We start from the raw sequence: 22,025 nt of genomic DNA, 5'->3' as shown, positions 1-22,025 counted from the left end.
ACACACCTCATCATACCTGCTCCTGAAGAGCCCTCTCACCTGCAACACACACACACACACACCTCATACCTGCTCCTGAAGAGCCCTCTCACCTGTAACACACACACACCTCATCATACCTGCTCCTGAAGAGCCCTCTCACCTGTAACACACACACACCTCATCATACCTGCTCCTGAAGATCCCTCTCACCTGTAACACACACACACAAACCTCATCATACCTGCTCCTGAAGATCCCTCTCACCTGTAACACACACACACAAACCTCCTCATACCTGCTCCTGAAGAGCCCTCTCACCTGTAACACACACACACACACCTCCTCATACCTGCTCCTGAAGAGCCCTCTCACCTGTAACACACACACACACACACCTCATCATACCTGCTCCTGAAGAGCCCTCTCACCTGTAACACACACACACACACCTCATCATACCTGCTCCTGAAGAGCCCTCTCACCTGTAACACACACACACACACCTCATCATACCTGCTCCTGAAGAGCCCCCTCACCTGTAACACACACACACAAACCTCCTCATACCTGCTCCTGAAGAGCCCTCTCACCTGTAACACACACACACACACCTCATCATACCTGCTCCTAAAGATCCCTCTCACCTGCGTAACACACACACACACACACACCTCCTCATACCTGCTCCTGAAGAGCCCTCTCACCTGTAACACACACACACCTCATCATACCTGCTCCTGAAGATCCCTCTCACCTGTAACACACACACACACCTCATCATACCTGCTCCTGAAGATCCCTCTCACCTGCGTAACACACACACACACACACACCTCATCATACCTGCTCCTGAAGAGCCCTCTCACCTGTAACACACACACACCTCATCATACCTGCTCCTGAAGATCCCTCTCACCTGCGTAACACACACACACACACACACCTCATCATACCTGCTCCTGAAGATCCCTCTCACCTGTAACACACACACACACACACCTCCTCATACCTGCTCCTGAAGATCCCTCTCACCTGTAACACACACACACACACCTCCTCATACCTGCTCCTGAAGATCCCTCTCACCTGTAACACACACACACACCTCATCATACCTGCTCCTGAAGATCCCTCTCTCTCTCTCTATCTCACTCTCTCTCTGTGCGTGTGTGTGTGCAACTCTAAACCAGGAAGCAGACAGCAGGAGGTATTTTCAGTCTGGCTCAAGGCTGAAATCCCTGTACAGGGGGGTCTATCACACCCTTTCACAGCACCTTCAGACAGAGGTCAAAGGTCAGGTGTCAGCATGACTCTCCCACAGACGCCCCGAACGGCTCAAAGTAAAAGATGTCATTACCCAAACACACACCAGACAGCAGCGCTCACTCCCAATGCCCCCGACCCCCCCTGCTACAAACACCGTTTCAGAGTGACCCCCATTACCCCCGCCCCCATCCCCACCCCCCACGGACCCCCTGGAACACCAGGTAGGATGTTCCGGAGGTTCGGGGACCTGCAGCCAGGTAGAACATTCCGGAGATCACGCGTGCACACAGCGCTCACACAACGCTCACACAGCGCTCACACAGCGCTCGCACAGCGCTCGCACAACGCTCGCACAGCGCTCACACAACGCTCACACAACGCTCACACAGCGCTCACTCAACGCTCACACAACGCTCACACAGCGCTCAGGCAACGCTCAGGCAACGCTCAGGCAACGCTCAGGCAACGCTCACACAGCGCTCACACAGCGCTCACACAGCGCTCACACGGCGCTCACACGGCGCTCACACGGCGCTCACACGGCGCTCACACGGCGCTCACACAGCGCTCACACAGCGCTCAGGCAACGCTCAGGCAACGCTCACACAGCGCTCACACGGACGCATCGCACGCCAGGAGGACGCAGCGTTTTGTTTTCGGGGCTGTTTTGCTCCCCACTTCGCAACCACTTTCTTCCTCTGGTTCTCCTACGGAGGAACACCTGCTGCACCAGCAATCTACCTGCCTCAGCGTGCTGTCTGTCTGTGTGTGCGTGAGAGAAAGAGAGTGTGTGTGTGTGTGTGTGTGTGGGTTTACTTCAGTCAATAAAAAAGGCTTTTATGTTGTCAGAAACACAGAACAAAAAGCCACTAATTAACAAGCAAAATCAATTTATCAAGATGAAAATGGAAAAATAAAAAATATAGTTTTTTTTTTTTTTTTTTTTAAACGGTGAGAAAAACAAGCTTAAAAAAACGGCTTTCATGCGGTGCCATCTCTCTTAATGTGGACTGGGGCTGAAAAGCAGTCCCTTTCCTCAGACTACAGCAGACAGACATGAAGAGAGTCGTTTCCACAGAAGTGAGCTCAAAGCGGACCTGGGGACACATCTGTGTGCAGCGGGAGTCCAGGTGTGAGCTCACACAGGTGAGGACGTGTGCGTGATGTGGTTCAGGACTCGGGGGGGGGGGGGCTAGCGGTTTTTGGCAGGGGTATCAGTGTACCCGCAGCCTTCCCTTCCAGAACCAAAGGCCCAGCTTCAGTCAGACAGGAAGATGAACACATACAGTCTCGTAGGGGTGGGGGTGGAACAGTTATCCCCGTTCATCCAGTAAGTTCTGCTCCATCAAACCAGGAGAGCAACCAGTCCTACTGGAGAGCAACTCCATCAAACCAGGAGAGCAACCAATCCTACTGGAGAGCAACTCCATCAAACCAGGAGAGCAACCAGTCCAACTGGAGAGCAACTCCATCAAACCAGGAGAGCAACTCCATCAAACCAGGAGAGCAACCAATCCTACTGGAGAGCAACCAAGGAAGTAAATCAACAAGAAAACACGATTAAACATCATTTTCTGAGGAGTAATCGGGTGATATACACATGTACGGCCTCTGTGCTGCTCTGGAGTCAGCTGAAGTGTGTTTGCTTGCTTCAGATCCATAAACCCCCAAGTGTTTCAATACCAGCCACTATAAAGCTGACAGGAACTCCTAATCTAAATCGTCCTACATCCCACACAAAAACTGTCTGGACCCATTAAAAAAACATGAAACTGAAGGAAAAACAACACGAAAATCCCAGGAAAGTGAACTATGCTTTTGAAAGGTGTCTGACAGACTGAAGTTCTAACAGGGTTTGTTTAGTGCAGGAAGCCGGTGTGAAATGAGGAATAATCTCTCGCTCTTTATGAGCACAGCCATCCGTCCCCATTTCCTTTAACTCCACGGCTGAAGTTTTAAAGAAATCTGGCTGTTATTGCGAGTGCGAGAATGACATTGCAGACGTGCTTAAAGGTGAAGTTTCTGAAAAGAAGCACCCTGAAAAAGTTTGATGTGGTAGGCGCGTTAAAAGGTGAAGTTCCTGAGAGAGAAACAAATAAAGGTGTGCTCTCCCTGCCCAGTAGGGGGCGACGGGTTCGATGCGGCAGACGCGTTTAAAAAAAGTTTCAGAGAAAGGGAAACGTCAGCGTAGTGCCGGGCGGGACGGAAGGGGCTTTGTGTTTTCGGAGGTTCAGACGCTGAAAGGTGAAGTTGAGAAACACAGGAGAGAGAGAGCGGTGGAGTAGAACGGGGCGAGTGAGCCGCGAGGGCTGATGGGAGAGCGCTGGAGTAGAACGGAACGTAGAGCGCCGTGGGGGCTGATGGGAGATTGTTTTTCCTGTCTGCGGGGCACTGGGGCGGATCTCTGCTGCGTTTGGGACGCAGCCAATCACACGGACTCACACAGCCCCCATGCTGAAACTGTCTGACAGGGAGACTGAGGTCACCCCCCCCCCACCTCGTCTTCCTTCCCTTGGCTCTCTGGCCGGGGTCGGTACCGGGCAGCTACAGGGTGAGTGACAGCTGTCATGGCAACGTGACGGGCGGTAGCAGAGGGCCCTCGCCGTAAGCGTGCCGGTGGCGTTCCGCGGGGGGGGGGTTGGGGGGGGGCACACAGAGGGTTCATCGCGGAGGTCTGATCCCACAACATAACAGCTGCCTTTCAGCATGCAGCACAACTACCCCCCCCCGACCAGTCTGACAACACCATCATCCCTCCCCCACCCGTCAGAAAAACCCGCCATCTCTCCCCCCCCACCCATCTGCGAAACCCGCCATCTCTCTCAACCAATCAGAACCCCATATCCACAGTGCTGCTCTAAACTACTGATTGCAAAGCACCCGCCCCCCCCCTTTAGCCCAAATCAGCGCAGCGTGGGCTCGTCCCATTCTGAAGGACATCTTAAAGATGTAAGTAATGCAGCTCGTTTCTGCACTCCCTAATTAAACAGGAGACGAGACGGCGATGATGAACCAAGCTTCTGAAAAGAACTTCCTGCTGAGAGACTTCCTGCCCGCCAGAGAGCGCCGCGCTGAATGAGTAACGAGGCTATCCAGCCGGTGCGTGCCATTGGCCGAGAGCAGCCACAGTTTCATTTTTCCCGGCATCCGATTGGTCGAGAGCGGCCACAAATCTCCACCTCCTTCCTCAGTGTCCACCCCCATCTCAGGCTACACGACATCACACACACACACACACACACACACACACACACACACACACAGACACACACACACGCACAGACAGAGGAAAGCTCCTCCTGTGGTCTACAGCACCTCATAAACAAACACAAACACACACACACACACACACACACACACACACACACACACACACACACACACAGACACACACACACGCACAGACAGAGGAAAGCTCCTCCTGTGGTCTACAGCACCTCATAAACAAACACAAACACACACACACACACACAAACACACACAAACACAAACACACACACACACACACACACAGTGCACATAAACCAGTTACACACAAACACGCCCGACACACAATAAAAAGACATGCTAAAGGCTAAGCTCAACATAAGCTGCTGAACCTTCGCAGGCAGGGGCACTTGTAGTGTTTTTAAACTGGTTATAAATCATCTGTGGAAATAAAACCAAGTCTCTCTCCGGAGAAGCGTTTTAAATCTGGAGCTCCGTGCTCACGGCAAGCGTTTTAAACCTGCCCGTGCGCTCACACACACGCAAACGGCTTCATCAGCGATGGCGTTCACACTCCCCCCCGAACCCTGGGGGGAGGGGGGGGGGCACGGGGGAGGGGACTTCCTGTTCCTCATTCTCACATCCCACCTGCCCCCAAAAAGGACCCACCTGCTCTCCCAAACGTCCAACTGACCCTACAAACACCCACCTACCCGTACAAACACCCACCTGCCCCTACAAACACGGGCTCTAATCAAACAGGCCTTCCTTGAATCCGGTCAAAACCATATCCTCCTGTCTCCATCCCTCCCTTTCTCTATCTGACCCTCTCACCATCTCTTAATTAATTTCTCCCTCCCCTTATCTCCCCTCAAACTCCCCCCCCCCGCTAAAACTCCCTCCATCAGAGTGTGTGTGTCTGACTGTGAGAACAGCGGGAGTTCATCCATAATTACTCAGCATGAGAAAACACCACAGCAGCAGCAGCCCCCCCCCACCACCACCAGCCCCTCCCCCATCACCCCCACCACCACCACCACCCCCCCACCACCACCAGCCCCTCCCCCATCACCCCCACCACCACCACCCCCCCCCCATCCCCCCACAACCCTCTCAGAGAGACAGGGTGGGAAAGTGTCAGACGTGTGCGTGTGTGAGAGAGAGAGAGAGAGAGAGTGTATGTGTGGGTGTGTGTGGGTGTGTGTGTGTGTGTGTGTGTGTTAAATGTTAATGAACAGACACCTCCGGTAGCCCCCACCTCCCCCGACTCCCCCCCCCCCCCCCCCAGCAGGCCATTGATCAACGGGCTCAGCAGCAGCCAGCAGCCCCCTGCAATGCATCATGGGTAGGACAGGCGCGGGAGCGTTTGATCGGGTGTCCCGGGGTAAAGCCTGACACCAGAGCTCCACAGAGTAATTACTGCCGTCCTGGGGGGGGCGGAGGGGGGGTTCCGGTGACAGACCCTGTTAAGGCACCGCCCTATTCTGGGGGGGGAATGAGAGTGTAGAAAATGTGTGTGTGCATGTGTGAGAGCGAGCGAGAGAGAGAGAGAACAAGGATATGGAGAGAGGGGTGGGGTGGGGGACTTGCTAGAGAGCAGAGGTGCGCACACACACACACACACACAGACACACACACAGCCTTTCCACAGTGAGAGAGACATGCTGAGATAATCTCAGTGACACCTGGCTGCCCAGATGTGCTAACCTAAATGATAAACCAATCGCAGCACAGCCTGCAGCTGCTAAACCAATCACAGCACAGCCTGCAGCTGCTAAACCAATCACAGCACAGCCAGCGGCTGCTAAACCAATCACAGCGCAGCCTGGCAGCTGCTAAACCAATCACAGCGCAGCCTGGCAGCAGTACAGGTGGGGGAGCAGAGGGCTCACCTCCTCGGGCAGCTGCAGGTAGGGGGTCTCGGAGGTGGCGAGGATGAGGATGGGGGTGAAGGAGGGCAGGTCCTGCAGTAAGGTGAGGAAGGTGCTCCTGAGCGTGTCGCTGACCGCCTCCCACCACTCGCTGATGTGCGGCAGGTACACCACGCTGGGCACGGTCCGCCGGGCCTCCCGGAACACCTGAGAGAGAGAGAGAGTGCGCCTGTTACACCTGCTCATACCTGTCACATTACAGACACCTGTTACACCTGTTTATACCTGACACATTACAGACACCTGTTACACCTGTTTATACCTGACACATTACAGACACCTGTTACACACGTTACACCTGTTTATACCTGACACATTACAAACACACCTGTGCGTATGAGAGAGCGTACCTGTGCGTGTGTGTACACGTACCTGTGTGTGTGCATGTGTGAGTGTATGTGTGTGCATAAGTGTGTGTATGTGTGTGTGTGTGTGTGTGTGTGTGTGTGTGTATGTGTGTGTGTGTGTGTGTGTGTGTGTGTGTGTGTGTGTGTGTGTATGTGTGTGTGTGTGTGTGTGTGTGTGTACCTGTGCGCAGGACTCCTCGGGGGTCCTGGTGCAGGTGGAGCAGAGGGTGGGCAGGTCCAGTCTGTGTGTGTGTGTGTGTGTGTGTGTGTATGTGTGTGTGTGTGTGTGTGTGTGTGTGTGTGTGTATGTATGTGTGTGTGTGTGTGAGTGTGTGTGTGTGTGTGTGTGTGTGTGTGTGTGTGTGTACCTGTGCGCAGGACTCCTCGGGGGTCCTGGTGCAGGTGGAGCAGAGGGTGGGCAGGTCCAGGCGGTGTGTGTGTGTGTGTGTGTGTGTGTGTGTGTGTGTGTGTGTGTGTGTGTGTGTGTGTGTGTGTGTGTGTGTATGTGTGTGTGTGTGTGTGTGTGTGTACCTGTGCGCAGGACTCCTCGGGGGTCCTGGTGCAGGTGGAGCAGAGGGTGGGCAGGTCCAGGCGGTGCACACAGAACTTCTCCAGGTGATGCAGCACGGCGGGGGCCAGGTGAGAGCTCTGCCCCGAGCCCGGCTCGCCCGCCAACAGCAGCCGCGGCCGGAACGAGGAGGGCTGCCGGCACGCCGAGCTGCGGGGGGACACGCCCGGTTACGCCCGGTTACACCCGGTTACGCCCTGCATTACGCTCTTAAACCCTGAGCACACCGACCAGCGACACTGAAAATTCTACCTGCAGAAATTGCAGTCAAATTGGTTTTCCCTGAAATATGGCCTGTCATTCCCAAATCCCCCACAGGGTGGCAGCAGAGGTACATATTTGGATTTGGAGACACAGAGTTTGGACCCTGACTGATCCTTTCTCTCAGCATCAGTGTTGTTTGAGTAACACTCACAGTGTGAAATGCAGTGTCAGTGTTGTTTGAGTAACACTCACAGTGTGAAATGCAGGAAGGGCTTGCTTGCAGTGTCGGTGGCGTGTTTCTTGGGGGACCCTGATTGGATGTGATCGTAGATGGAGGGGGCGGAGCTATCCTCATCGTCACTGTACAGCAAGTCCTCCAAAAGCTGATTGTCTCCATCTGAAACAACCACACAAACATTCTGAAAACGTTCATACAACGTTAACCTCTCAGTTCAGTACAGTATTACCCTTTCAGCACAAACGTTAATGGCTACCGCTCAATACATCTATTTCCCTGCGTTCAGACAAAAGCAGCATATAAATGAGCTACATTTTATGTATGTAATATATAAATACATAATGAACTTTCATTAAGGACTGCCCTATTAGAGAGAGAGAGAGAGACATAGGAAGAGCAAGAGAGTGAGAAAGAGAGAGAGAGAGAGTGAGAGAGAGAGACAGAGAGAGAGACAGAGTGAGAGAGAGAGAGAGCGATAGAGAGAGAGAGAGGGAGAGATAGAGAGAGAGAGAGAGAGAGAGGGAGAGAGAGATAGAGAGAGAGAGAGAGAGAGAGAGTGAGAGAGAGAGACAGAGTGAGAGAGAGAGAGAGAGAGAGAGAGAGAGAGCGATAGAGAGAGAGAGAGGGAGAGATAGAGAGAGAGAGAGAGAGCGATAGAGAGAGCGGGAGAGCGATAGAGAGAGAGAGAGGGAGCCGCGCGGCGTGGCGGTGCGTACCGTCCCGGGCGTCGGCGTGCGAGAGCTCTGCGTGGGGGAAGACTCTGAGCAGGCGGACCTGCACCTGCGCCAGCATGCGCTCCAGCAGGGGGCGCACCTGGGGCGCCAGGGCGTGGCCGGGGGGCAGCAGGGCGCGCTGCGAGGCGGGCAGCACGCGCCGCATGGCGTGCTGGAAGTCCTGCGGCCGCAGCACGATGGACTCCACGTCCAGACGCAGCTTCCGGCTGCTTCCGTAGATCTGCGGGTAGCGCCGCCGCAGCGCCACCAGCGCCGCCTCCGTGCAAAGTGCTTTGATATCGGCGCCGCAGTAACCTAGGCGACCGCGCGGGGGCGGGGGCGGGGCGGGGGGCGGGGGGCGGGGGGCGGGCGCAGACCGCAGCATCGTTAGAAAATACATTCATAAACAAACATCCAACAGTACTGCCTAAAGAGAAATGACACCTTTCTAATTAACTAATTAATCAATCACCTAATTAATCAATTAAGAGACACCCAACAGCAGCTGAACCTTGAGCTGAAATGTATGACCCTTCTAATGAACTAATGCCCATGCCACCGTAACAGACACTAGTGTCGAACAGTAAATACTCCTCCCCGTTTGCTAAGTCGCCCTGCATTACATTCCATTCCAGTTTAAGATCAAGGTTAAGGCTGAAACGTCAAAAGGACAGAATGTGTGTGTGTGTGTGTGGGGTCCCCCAAATTCTCACCGACGCATTTCTCCGCCAGCTCCCCCAAAAAGGGCTCGGCCAGGCGGGGGTTCCACTCGCGCGTGTGGATCTGCAGAATGTGCTTTCTGGCCTGGGGGGGGGCAGAGAGACACCGTTAGAGAGGAGGGGGGGTCACCTGGTCTGTAGTTGAGACTGGCAGCTCAGCTGAGATGGGGGGGCTCAGGTGAGATGGGAGGTTCAGATGAAATGGGAGGGGCTCCGGTGGGACGGGGGGGGGCTCAGGTGAGACTGGGGGGGGGCTCAGGTGAGACTGGGGGGGGGCTCAGGTGAGACTGGGGGGGGGGCTCAGGTGAAATGGGAGGTTCAGATGAAATGGGAGGGGCTCAGGTGAGATGCGGGGGGCTCAGGTGAGATGGGAGGTTCAGATGAAATGGGAGGGGCTCAGGTGAGATGGGGGGGGGGGTCTCAGGTGAGTTCCAGGGGGGGGGCTCACCTTCTTGTCCGGCAGGTTGAAGAGAAACTCCCTGTCGAATCGGCCGGGTCTCCTGAGGGCGGGGTCGATCGAGTCGATTCTGTTTGTAGCACCGATGACCACGATCTCCCCCCTGCTGTCCAGCCCGTCCATCAGAGCCAGCAGCGTGGAGACTATAGAGCTGGGGAGGGACACACGGACAGAGAGTCAGACAGACAGACTCATAAACAGACTGTCAGCGCAGACTGCAGGGTGACTGCGCAGCTCAGCTGGGGGACTGCAGTGTGACTGAGCAGCTCAGCTGGGGGACTGCAGAGTGACTGCGCAGCTCAGCTGGGGGACTGCAGAGTGACTGCGCAGCTCAGGATTTAAAAGGATAACTTCTGATAAAACTAATAAACAATTTTAGACCGTTTAATTTCACAGCAGCTTCAATAACTCAAAAACAGCACTAATTTTTTTCAGTTTGTCCGTATCTAAGGGCCACTTGTCAACATTACTCCAGTGAATCCCAGGGAAACAGCAACAGGCTTCAGACTCATTAATAAAAGATCTCCTCCCGCAGTGCTCTCTACCACACGCCACTACAGCACGCTATCGGCACACAGCTGCCATCCCCTCGGCCACCAGCAGGGGGAGCCGCGGTTACGCTTCTGTGGAGGGAGACTGCTGGAGCCTTACTGAACCGTGAGTGAGGGTGGGGAGTTCTGCAGCGGTTAGCGTGCGTAGCCACACGCCACACGAGCGGTTTACAAACACCCGGGATCGGATGAGGCAGCAGAGAGAATGGGGGGGTCCTTTCATTTCATTTCAGTGGGTTACCTGTGAATCTGATCCTGCCTGCTGGACCGAACGGGCGCCAGGCCGTCAATCTCATCGAAGAAGATGATGGACGGCCTCATCAGGTACGCCTGCAGAGAAGCACACCTGTGATTACACCTGCACACACCTGTACACACCTGTACTTACACCCGTACACACCTGCACACACCTGTACACACCTGTGATTATGCCTGCACACACCTGTACACACCTGTGATTACACCTGCACACACACCTGTACACACCTGTGATTACACCTGCACACACCTGTACACACCTACACACACCTCTATGTTTCCTTATACTTTCATACTGACTGCGAACAGCCGATTCATGCCGAATGAACAGGCCTGTGACAGCGTGACAGGGGAAGGTGGGGCTAATGGAGACCGGGTCACTCCCATGATGCACCTGTACAGTCGTGCTCCCCGTCACGGCGAGCTCACCTGATCAAAGAGGAGGCGGAGCTGCCGCTCCGATTCGCCGACCCACTTGCTGAGACAGTCGGCGCCCTTCCGCATGAAGAAGGACACCTTGCGGTCGCCCTGGCTACACTCGTTAGCCAGCGCTCGCGCAACCAGCGTCTTCCCTGTGCCGGGGGGGGCCGTAGAACAGGCAGCCTCTACAGAGAACACGCGTGTTACATACAGCCTCTACAGAGAAACAGGCATGTTACATACACTCTCTACAGAGAACACGCGTGTTACATACACTCTCTACAGAGAACACGCGTGTTACATACAGCCTCTACAGAGAAACAGGCATGTTACATACAGCCTCTACAGAGAACACGCATGTTACATACAGCCTCTACAGAGAAACAGGCATGTTACATACACTCTCTACAGAGAAACAGGCATGTTACATACAGCCCCAACAGAGAAACAGGCGTGTTACATACAGCTTCTACAGAGAAACACGCATGTTACATACACTCTCTACAGAGAACACGCATGTTACATACACTCTCTACAGAGAACACGCATGTTACATACAGCCTCTACAGAGAACACGCGTGTTACATACACTCTCTACAGAGAACACGCATGTTACATACACTCTCTACAGAGAACACGCATGTTACATACAGCCTCTACAGAGAACACGCGTGTTACATACAGCTTCTACAGAGAAACACGCATGTTACATACACTCTCTACAGAGAACACGCATGTTACATACACTCTCTACAGAGAACACGCATGTTACATACAGCCTCTACAGAGAACACGCGTGTTACATACACTCTCTACAGAGAACACGCATGTTACATACACTCTCTACAGAGAACACGCATGTTACATACAGCCCCTACAGAGAAACACGCATGTTACATACAGCCCCTACAGAGAAACACGCATGTTACATACACTCTCTACAGAGAACACGCATGTTACATACAGCCCCTACAGAGAAACACGCATGTTACATACAGCCCCTACAGAGAAACACGCATGTTACATACACTCTCTACAGAGAACAGGCGTGTTACATACACTCTCTACAGAGAAACACGCATGTTACATACAGCCTCTACAGAGAAACACGCATGTTACATACAGCCCCTACAGAGAACACGCATGTTACATACAGCCTCTACAGAGAACACGCGTGTTACATACACTCTCTACAGAGAACAGGCGTGTTACATACACTCTCTACAGAGAAACACGCATGTTACATACAGCCTCTACAGAGAAACACGCATGTTACATACAGCCCCTACAGAGAACACGCATGTTACATACAGCCTCTACAGAGAACACGCATGTTACATACAGCCCCTACAGAACACGCGTGTTACATACAGCCTCTACAGAGAACACGCATGTTACATACAGCCTCTACAGAGAACACGCATGTTACTTACAGCCTCTACAGAGAAACACGCATGTTACATACAGCCTCTACAGAGAACACGCATGTTACATACACTGTCTACAGAGAAACAGGCGTGTTACATACAGCCCCTACAGAGAACACGCGTGTTACATACACTCTCCACAGACAGTCGTGTGTGTTACGTGCTCTCTAGCGCCTCACCTTGGTGGCTGTATTTTAAACTTCTCAAAGACTTCTGGGTACAGGAGGGGAAAGACCACCATCTCCTTCAGGGCCTGGATGTGTGTACCCAGCCCCCCAACGCTGTCGAACCGCACCTGGGACAGAGAGATGGGGGTCACACCAACGCCAAAATGCACCATATCTCACCAAATAACACAACCGAACACGTCACTGAATCCCATTCACGCAGCATCTTCTGCAGCTGCTAGGACACAGTCTGAACGCTCATACATGCAGCTCACAGCTTTGAACAGGATACTAACGGGACATGAGTTTTTGGGGAACTCACAGAGGTGTCCAGGTTCATGGGGTCCACGTCTGCCAAACTGGCCCCCACTTTCACACGGTCCCGAAGCACCCCACTCGCCAGGTCCTCCGGCCGCAGGTTCATGGGTAAGCACCTGAGCACACACAGGTGAGACACAGGTAACATACCTGAGCACACACAGGTGAGACACAGGTAACATACCTGAGCACACAGGTGAGACACAGGTAACATACCTGAGCACACACAGGTGCGACACAGGTAACATACCTGAGCACACACAGGTGCAACACAGGTAACATACCTGAGCACACACAGGTGAGACACCTGAGCAACTAAATACACAGGTAACACACCTGAACACACACAGCTAACACACCTGAACACACAGGTGAGACACCTGTGCAATGAAACACACAGGTGAGACACCTGAATACACACAGGTAACACCCCATGGCACACAGGTAACACGCGAAGCGGGTCTGGATCTAACAGCCTACCGGTTTCGCGCGCGGGTCATGCTCTTGCTTTTCCTTCGCTCAAACCGCTCCTCGTCAGAGGAAGACGTCGTGTCGCTGCTGTGGATGGCGTGCTTCTTTACCCTGCAGGACATCAAACAGACAGGGGGTCACACACACACACATATACATACACAGGGGATCACACACACGCAAACACATATACACACGCAAAAACATACACAGGGGATCACACACACACACACACACACATATACACACATATACACACACACACAGGCACACACACTCACACACACACACACACTCACACACTGACACACACACACATGCACATGCACATACACACACACACACACACATGCACACACACTCACACACACGAGGGAGCTGACCTGATGTGGCTCCTCCGGGCAGGGGACCGGTGTGTGTCAAACAGCGAGTTCTTGCTCTGCTTCCTGCTCACAGGCTCTGCAAGCAGGAGAGGGCAGAGTCAGAGACGCACGCGCTGGCGTGTACAGGTGCGAGGGCGTGGTCTGTACAGGTAGGTGTGAGGGCGTGGCATGTACACGTGTGAGGGTGTGGCTGGTACAGGTGTGAGCGTGTGGTCTGTACAGGTAGGTGAGGGGGCATGACATGTACAGGTGTGGGGGTGTGGTCTGTACAGGTAGGTGAGGGGACATGACATGTACAGGTGTGGTCTGTACAGGTAGGTGAGGGGGCATGACATGTACAGGTGTGGTCTGTACAGGTAGGTGAGGGGGCATGACACGTACAGGTGTGAGGGTGAGGCCTGTACAGGTAGGTGAGGGGGCGTGGCCTCTGCAGGGGCGTACCTATGGGTGGAGCTTCATATCGCTGCACAGTCTTGCGCTGCCGCAGGTTGTACGGCCGGTCGTTCTCCTCCCCCACTTCCTCCGCCTCGTCTCCTTCGTCTTCATCGTCTTCATCATCCTCCACTTCATCGTCATCATCCTCTTCCTCCTCCTCATGAGACTCTGAGACAGAGCAGGAATTAGGAGCACATTACCACAGCCATTCACTAACTCCTGCTGGGGTGGAGTGGGGGGGGGGGGTAGCCGGATACCTTCGGTGCCCTCCTCTTCCTCGCCCTCTCCTTTGCTCATCACCTTGTGGTGCGTCTGCATGCCGTACGCGTTCCGCCTCAGAGACTTCCGCCTCCTCTTCACCCGTGAGTACATGTCCATGTTCTCCTGCGACCGCCATTACACAACCGCCATTACACAGCCATTACACATTCATTACACAACCATTACACATCCATTACACAGCCAATACGCAACCATTACACATCCATTACACAACCATTACACATCCATTACACAGCCAATACGCAACCATTACACATCCATTACACAACCGCCATTACACAGCCATTACACAGCCAATACACAACCGCCATTACACAGCCATTACACAGCCAATACACATCCAGTACACAACCATTACACAGCCATTACGCAACCATTACACATCCATTACACAGCCAATACACAACCATTACAGCACCCTCACACAACCATTACACCACTTGCTCAAAACCATTACACCACTTGCGCAAAACCATTACACAACCATTACAAAGCCAATACACAACCATTACAGCACCCTCACACAACCATTACACAGCCATTGCAGCACTCTCACACAGCCCCTGGACAACCCTGGGGGAGTGGGGGGGGGGGGGGGACTCACGAGCTCGGTGTCGGTCCACATGCGCAGACGCTCCACCTCCCGGTTCTGTCGGATGCTGCTGATGTTATCCATCTCCTGCAGGACCGCCTCTGCCGTACTGCAACACACACACACACACACACACACAGACCAGGTTATTCAAACTGCAACACACACACACACACACATACACACAGCACGGGTTATTCAAACTGCAACACACACACACACACACAGACCAGGTTATTCAAACTGCAACACACACACACACAGACCAGGTTATTCAAACTGCAACACACACACACACACACACAGACCAGGTTATTCAAACTGCAACACACACACACACACACACAGACCAGGTTATTCAAACTGCAACACACACACACACACACACACACACAGACCGGGTTATTCAAACTGCAACACACACACACACACACAGACCAGGTTATTCAAACTGCAACACACACACACACACACACACACACACACACACACAGACCAGGTTATTCAAACTGCAACACACACACACACACACACACCCAGACCGGGTTATTCAAACCGCAACACACACACACACACACAGACCAGGTTATTCAAACTGCAACACACACACACACACACACGCACACAGGGTTTGTACTGCCTGTGGGTTTTAACTGAACATGAATTTCCTGAAAGTTCAGTTCAATGCAGATTAATTTTATGCTCCTGCGTAGGTGAAAACGAGGCTGCAGGTTTGATTCTCAGGTGAGGCACAGCCTTTACAGCATCAGCACTAAACCGCAGTTCAACCTCAGTCTGTACACACAGACAACGTTCAACACGTAAAGGGTGCAGTACCCTTTACAACCTGCTATGTCTCTCTGCCACAAAAGGGGGCGCTGGTTGTGTATAACTGTATGGGCCAACCCGTCTGTTTTTGGGGAACATAGCACACCTGTGGGAGGCCCAAGTAAGGAGATCCGAAGTGATGCTTTTCCTGTATAAGGACCTCATCTGAAGTTCCTGACTCTCTCGCTCTTGCTCTCCCCAATTTCCCAATTTTGCTTTACCCCTCCTGGGGAGCACACATCTCTAGCAGTTTGGCTGTGCTCCTAGGCCTTTTTGTTTTTTGTAACAATTTATTTATTTATTTTTTTTAAAATAAACATTTTATCTCCCCACAAACCAGGTGTCAGCTTCGCTAGGTTTACGGTGGCCGTGTGCAGCCGTAACACAACCCCGCGGCAACCCACGGACAGGCAGCGGTGTTTCCCAGTCCCTCGTCCAATCCGCTCGCACCGTGTCTCCAGCTCCTGCAGATCGCAAATCTGTCCGCCATCTGTTCCCTCCGAGCGGACGCCGCGGCGGGCTCCCGCCCACGTGACGGCGCAACGCGCGCGGGAGCGAGCCAGCAGCCCGCGGCCATCCGCTCACCATGGCAACGGAGCAGCCTCTGCCCATAATGCACTGGGAAACATGACGGCAGGGCCAGTGGGAATTCAGGGACGTGACCGGATCAGCGCACTTGCTTACTATTGAGTGTACTTGCTGAGTACACTGGATGAGAAAGTTGTAAAAGTAGGCAAAATTTTCTCTGAATGTAGTGTACTTAAAATCCGAGGATGATATACTTATTTTAACGAGCAGGTTGTGTTCACCTGTTCAGGGTCTGGTAATAACGCGTGTTATAACGGGCAGGTTGTGCTTACCTGTTCAGGGTATGATAGTAAGGTGTGTGCTTACCTGTTCAGGGTCAGATAATAAGGTGTGTTTTAAGGGTCTGATTATGCTTACCTGTACAGTCTCAGGTAATGACAGGTGTGCTTACCTGTTCACTAGCTGGTCAAACAGCCGGCTCTGGTTGAGGTGCTCGAACCGGCTCTTTCTGGAACGGCAGCTTCGCTTCAGCTCGACGTGCCCGTTCATCCGGGCGTGCTCTCCATCTGCGGCGTCCTCCTTCCGCTGGCCCTTACGAGCTGACATAAACCAATCAACCAATCAGCATCAAACCCAATCAACAATCAACCAATCAACACCAAACCCCATCAACAATCAACCAATCAGCATCAACCCCATCAACAATCAACTAATCAGCTCCAACCCCCATGAACAATCAAACAATCAGCATCAGACCAAATTAACACCAAGCCCAAATAACAATCAACCAATCAGCACTAAACCCAAATAACAATCAACCAATCAGCACCAAACCCAATCAACAATCAACGATACACATACATATGCAACAGATACAGCACAGCACTGACTGTTGCCTGGTGCACTCTCTGAAGCAGGAAACCCTGGACTCTTACACAGTCCGTAATATCATTCATGAGGGGGTAATAACCTACGACACATTTGATTCTGCAAGAGTAACGCTGTTAATAAAGTTTTACTGAGCATGAATTACTGCGACATTCTAACAGGTTACCAGACCCCCTTACATTCCAACTTCCCTTCCAACCGTCTCCAAACAAGTGAAATCATGGGTGATGATTTCTGCACTTGATGATTACTGCAGCAATTTCATGAGGTGACAGGTGGCCTCATAAATGCAAAGTGCCTAATAAATGTTGAGGAGTACTGTCAACAATAAAGTTTTTTTCCAGGAACAATAAAGTAGTTATTCAAGATTTTAGTCAACTGACACAGTGAGAGGAAAATGAAGTTCAACTTTAATTTAAAAAACAATAAATTTTAAAACTTACAGAGGCTTCCGTGTCCATTCTGCAGGGCCTCAGTGGATAACCTGCAACCAAGCGGTAAAGTTAGCGATCAACAATATACACACAATGTACAGACCACAAGCTACACTGTATGTGTCTGTATGTACAGACCACAATTTACACTGTATGTGTCTGTAAGTACAGACCACAATAAACACTGACCCCTTGACCCCTGAGGCCCCTCCCCCCTCCCCCCCCCCCTCCCCCCTCCCCCCCTCCCCCCCCCCCTCACCTGGTGTGGTGTGCGGGGATATTCCACGTGACCCTTTGACCTTTGACCTGAGGGCTGGGCGAGGTGTCGCTGGAGCTGGGCGTGGTGTGCCGGCGGGTGCGTTTCGAGGGGGGCGACAGCCGGGCGCTGCTGGAGCTGACATCACTTCCTGGGTCCTTCTGTAGGTGGCGCCAGATAGGAAAACCGTTCACAGCCTGTCTGGAGATACTTCACTCCCACATGTGCAGTGCAAAAAGAAATATTTATATATATCTATACACATACGCATGTGATTACTTTTTAGAGAAAATGAGTTTCCTTTAATTGAGGAAGGACGATTGTGTGTTTCAGACCTGTGTGTTGTACAGCAGCGCCTTAACGGGACGAGACACCCAGCAGCCCCTGGATAATGATGTCTGCAATGGGTCTGTACACTAGGATCTGATTGGTGAAAAATGCGACCAACCAGACCACAGACTCCCATTCCCCATTCCTTCAACTGCAGGCTACTTTCATGAACAATTCCAGAGTTTTCTCACGAGAAGTCCCGACCTTTCATTGGGCAGATAACTAATATGCATGCCAAGTAGCAAAAAAAAAAAAAAAAACATTGAGCAGATGGGTTTGATAAGATGCACTTTATTGAACCCTGTGGGGTAATTTGTCATCCACTTTAGACCTAGATCCTAGCTACTTAGAACCAGTGGGCAGCCACAGTGCAGCGCCCAGGGACCAGCCCCAGTTCCGAGGTCTGTGCCTTGGTCAAGGGCAATGTCAGGAGTGCCAGTACCTACTGGTGTGGGAGGAAACCGGAGTACCTGGAGGAAACCCACACGAATGCAGGGAGAACATGCAAACGCCTGGACTTGAGCCTCCTTCTTGCAGAGCTTAGCACTATTGGGTGCCACCATGCCGCCCATCCAAATGGCAAAATAATTGTTTAAGTACTTTAGTAAAAACAACTAGGCGTCGCTTTTCAGATAAGCAATGGGAAGCAGTTCTATTTGGGCATAATGGTACAACTTCAGCTATAGGTGGCACCGCTGCCCTCCCCTCTCTCTCTGAGCTCAAACCCGCGAGGTGGCAGAGCCAAAAGCTAAGCTTCTGGGTGGAAACTCTTTCAGCATTCCACGTCCGACCTGGCGAAGTTACACGCTCCGATATGCCCGTTCGCTACAGCGCGTTACCTACAAATTGAAAGCAGATGTCAAAGCTGTTCACAGGATGAATAATCTATATCACGCTGAACATGAGGTCTTTCTGAGAATTCAACCGAAGATCTTGCCTTCATGCAAGTTCAAACGATTCACAAAGTCGATAAAGGGGGGTACGCCAGGTACATCGAGCAGATTTTGATTTTTATTCCGACCTGTTCAGACAAACATTCTTTAAAATGCGGCAGCGTCCCATGCTACAAACCCGCTTGCTCAACTGAACATGCCGAGTTGTCAAGAACAAGACTTCAAAAAGCTTAATCGACCGGCTCTCTTTTAAAAAGACACCGGAGCGTGCTGCTGCACGAGGAATACTTAAACGGAGCGTATTTTCTCCGGAGACCTCGAGCGCAGCCGTGGCAGCGCGCGCGAGCCCACCTTGCGAAAAAGAACATTTGTCGTTCAGACGCGTTTCTTTGACCGTCTCGATGTCCATTTCACGGACGTCGATTTAGCAAAACAAGACGCATTTAACAATGGCCAAGAAAGGATAAATTAAGACTGTTAGTAAACGGGACCGTCTGAGGTCAATGCAGCCCCCTAAATCACCATATAGAACGAGGCAAACAAAAGAACAGCTCGATAAAGTTTGAGGCGCTCGAAACCTGTAGATATCACTCATGTAGTATTGTTATTGAGCCGCTTACGACTGTCATGCCCTGGCGTTGGGTTTATATTGCCGAGGGAACATTTGATTACAACGATATGGCGAAATCGTTCGAGCTCCCCCCCTCCCTTCTACATTTTATTGCAACAAAGACTAGAGAAAACAACACTACTGCCAACGTTGTCTGAGACGTAGAGACCGCCCACTCACGGTTAAAGGGGACAACAACCCATTGTGTTTGCCATTGAAAATGACCACAATGTGAGCACTTTAACAACTGCAACTAATAAAAAATATGTTACGTCATACATATGCTTAAACGTGTTTATTTGTAGACCATGCCATAACAATGAAACATGCCTTCAAGTTCGAATACCCTAAACTTAACGTTGCGCATCGAGCAAAACACGGTTGACCTTTCTCGTAACCTGCATTAAACTGCATGTTTTCACGTTTTTCTAGACCCAAAGAAAAGTTTACCGAGTTCAACTTTTCCCAAAATTAACGACACTGTCCGTTTCTAACCGCCAGGCGGGGCATTTCCCTCACTATCCATCTTTCCCTTCCCCCACCCCAACATTGGTTCCGTTTATTTATAGATAGCAGGCTACACGGACACCACGGCAAGAACTTGCCATAAACAAACTACTCAAGGCATATCTGCGTCCGCCTAGTGCTCGTCACTAGCCGTGCTGTGAGTGACAAAACCACCGGCCATTGATCCACACTCGAGCCGGTCAGGCACTGAGGCGAACAATCTGCCGGGCTAGCCGCCTAGCTTTGCTAGCTTTTTATTTCACACAAAGAGAACTTGGGGGACAGCGCTGAACACAAGACAAGCTATTGTGAAATAGACAGACTAGCGCGACACATCGCCGGACGGGCAGTGACAATTGCGCCCGGGCACGCCGCCTCACTCACGGCGAATTCAGCGGACAGTTGCAAACACTACCGGCACACACTCGCTAGCTGTACAACAAAAGACGCGCTGGCAAGAGGCAATATGCAGGCCAAACAAGACTGCTAGCTAGCAGCGCTTGAGAGAAGCCCGGTGTTCTTACATGGTGCTGTTCGTCTGAGCTGGGGTTGTTCTTGGCGGAAGATCTTGTCCTGGACGAGATGAAGAGGCCGCAGCTCTCGTGCTGGGAGCTTTTTCGGGTGTTCACCATGATTTTTCCACGTCGCGGCTCTTGTCAGTTATGTCTATCCGCTTGTTACACTGTCTCAGTGAGTGGAGTACTGAGGCGCCATTTCTCTTTCTCTCTCTCTTGCTCTCTCTCCCTCTGCTGTCTGTCAGCGGACACACTCCAGCGCTGAGCACTTCCGCTTTAAGCACGAGCGGTGATTCCCCCCGGCCGCACGCGACTCCTCGGTAGCAAAAACACTCCGATCTTGCAAAAGTGAAACTGGCGTATGATTTAAAAAATTATATATCAACGTTGTAAATAGCCAAATGTAAAACGGAACTAAATGTATACCAAGGCTCGCTTGCTGAACTGGACATCAAATCCTTTGGAGTGTCTGTTTTTCTAGCACTATTTCATTTGGAATAGTCAATCGTACCTAGAAACCAAACTGGATAGAACCGACATGTAATTTGTAATTAAATTCCAGCGTTTGCAGTTTATAAAGTGGTGGTTGCGTTGTTGTTGTTGATTAACGTTTCAAAGAAATAGCTCGTTTATCACTGCTGGTGGGAATGCGCATCTAGCGAGCTGTTGATGCATGAATAGACTCGAGCCGCAGTTGCATCACGTTAGGTCTCTCTTTGACTTAAAAATATACGTTATAAAAATCAACAGAAAGGCTTGTTTTTGTACGCTGTAACGTTAGCCGTTTAATAAGATGTCTAGGATTGGTTTTTACGAATATATAGGCTATTATACAACTAATTCTCCCGTGCGTATGGGACAGATGACAAGTGGTCCTTTTGACAGATGGGATCTTTTGCATTCGGAGCGAAAGCGTAGCCACGTGCGTGCCTCTCCGCGTTTGTTTTGGTTCGCCCTCGGGAGCAGAGCTGCTGAGTAAAACGGGGTGGGGGAAGTTATTAATGAATCCGTTTTATTGGGCGCCGTGATTTGACTCGTGTTCAGAGTTGAGGCGCGAAAAAAAAACTCCACAATTAATGGGTATTCGGAGATTTGTTTAATTCAAACGATCACAAGTTGAGATGTGTGGCGGGGAAAAACTTTTATTTGAGGTTGTTTTCGAGGTGTATTCTGTTTTCAATGTTGTATTCGTTAATGGCATTTATTAATGCTTCTGTTTACTTTAACTATTTATTATAACTTTATTGCATAAATATTTGTGTAAACTAGCATATTGGCACGTTTCCATTTTTTTTCTGTA

At 51.5% G+C, this 22,025-nt stretch overlaps 1 protein-coding gene across 1 annotated transcript in view; it reads right to left on the bottom strand.

The window, feature by feature from the left end:
- Window positions 1-21,207, bottom strand: part of atad2b (ATPase family AAA domain containing 2B) — a 60,740-nt gene extending 39,533 nt beyond the window's left edge. Inside the window, 20 exon segments of the mRNA XM_035422568.1 lie at window positions 6,348-6,533; window positions 7,265-7,451; window positions 7,758-7,902; window positions 8,460-8,771; window positions 9,170-9,260; window positions 9,624-9,783; window positions 10,425-10,513; window positions 10,871-11,026; window positions 11,028-11,046; window positions 12,468-12,583; window positions 12,778-12,889; window positions 13,254-13,355; window positions 13,628-13,703; window positions 14,069-14,230; window positions 14,320-14,446; window positions 14,949-15,045; window positions 16,744-16,891; window positions 17,624-17,664; window positions 17,874-18,031; window positions 20,735-21,207. Coding sequence (XP_035278459.1) covers window positions 6,348-6,533; window positions 7,265-7,451; window positions 7,758-7,902; window positions 8,460-8,771; window positions 9,170-9,260; window positions 9,624-9,783; window positions 10,425-10,513; window positions 10,871-11,026; window positions 11,028-11,046; window positions 12,468-12,583; window positions 12,778-12,889; window positions 13,254-13,355; window positions 13,628-13,703; window positions 14,069-14,230; window positions 14,320-14,446; window positions 14,949-15,045; window positions 16,744-16,891; window positions 17,624-17,664; window positions 17,874-18,031; window positions 20,735-20,842 — 2,592 coding nt within the window. The 5' untranslated portion in view covers window positions 20,843-21,207.
- Between the last annotated feature and the right edge of the window lie 818 nt (window positions 21,208-22,025).

This window comes from Anguilla anguilla, chromosome 6 (assembly GCF_013347855.1).
Source record: "Anguilla anguilla isolate fAngAng1 chromosome 6, fAngAng1.pri, whole genome shotgun sequence".
Taxonomy (NCBI): Eukaryota; Metazoa; Chordata; class Actinopteri; order Anguilliformes; family Anguillidae; genus Anguilla; species Anguilla anguilla.
This window is presented reverse-complemented; position numbering and strand designations above follow the sequence as displayed.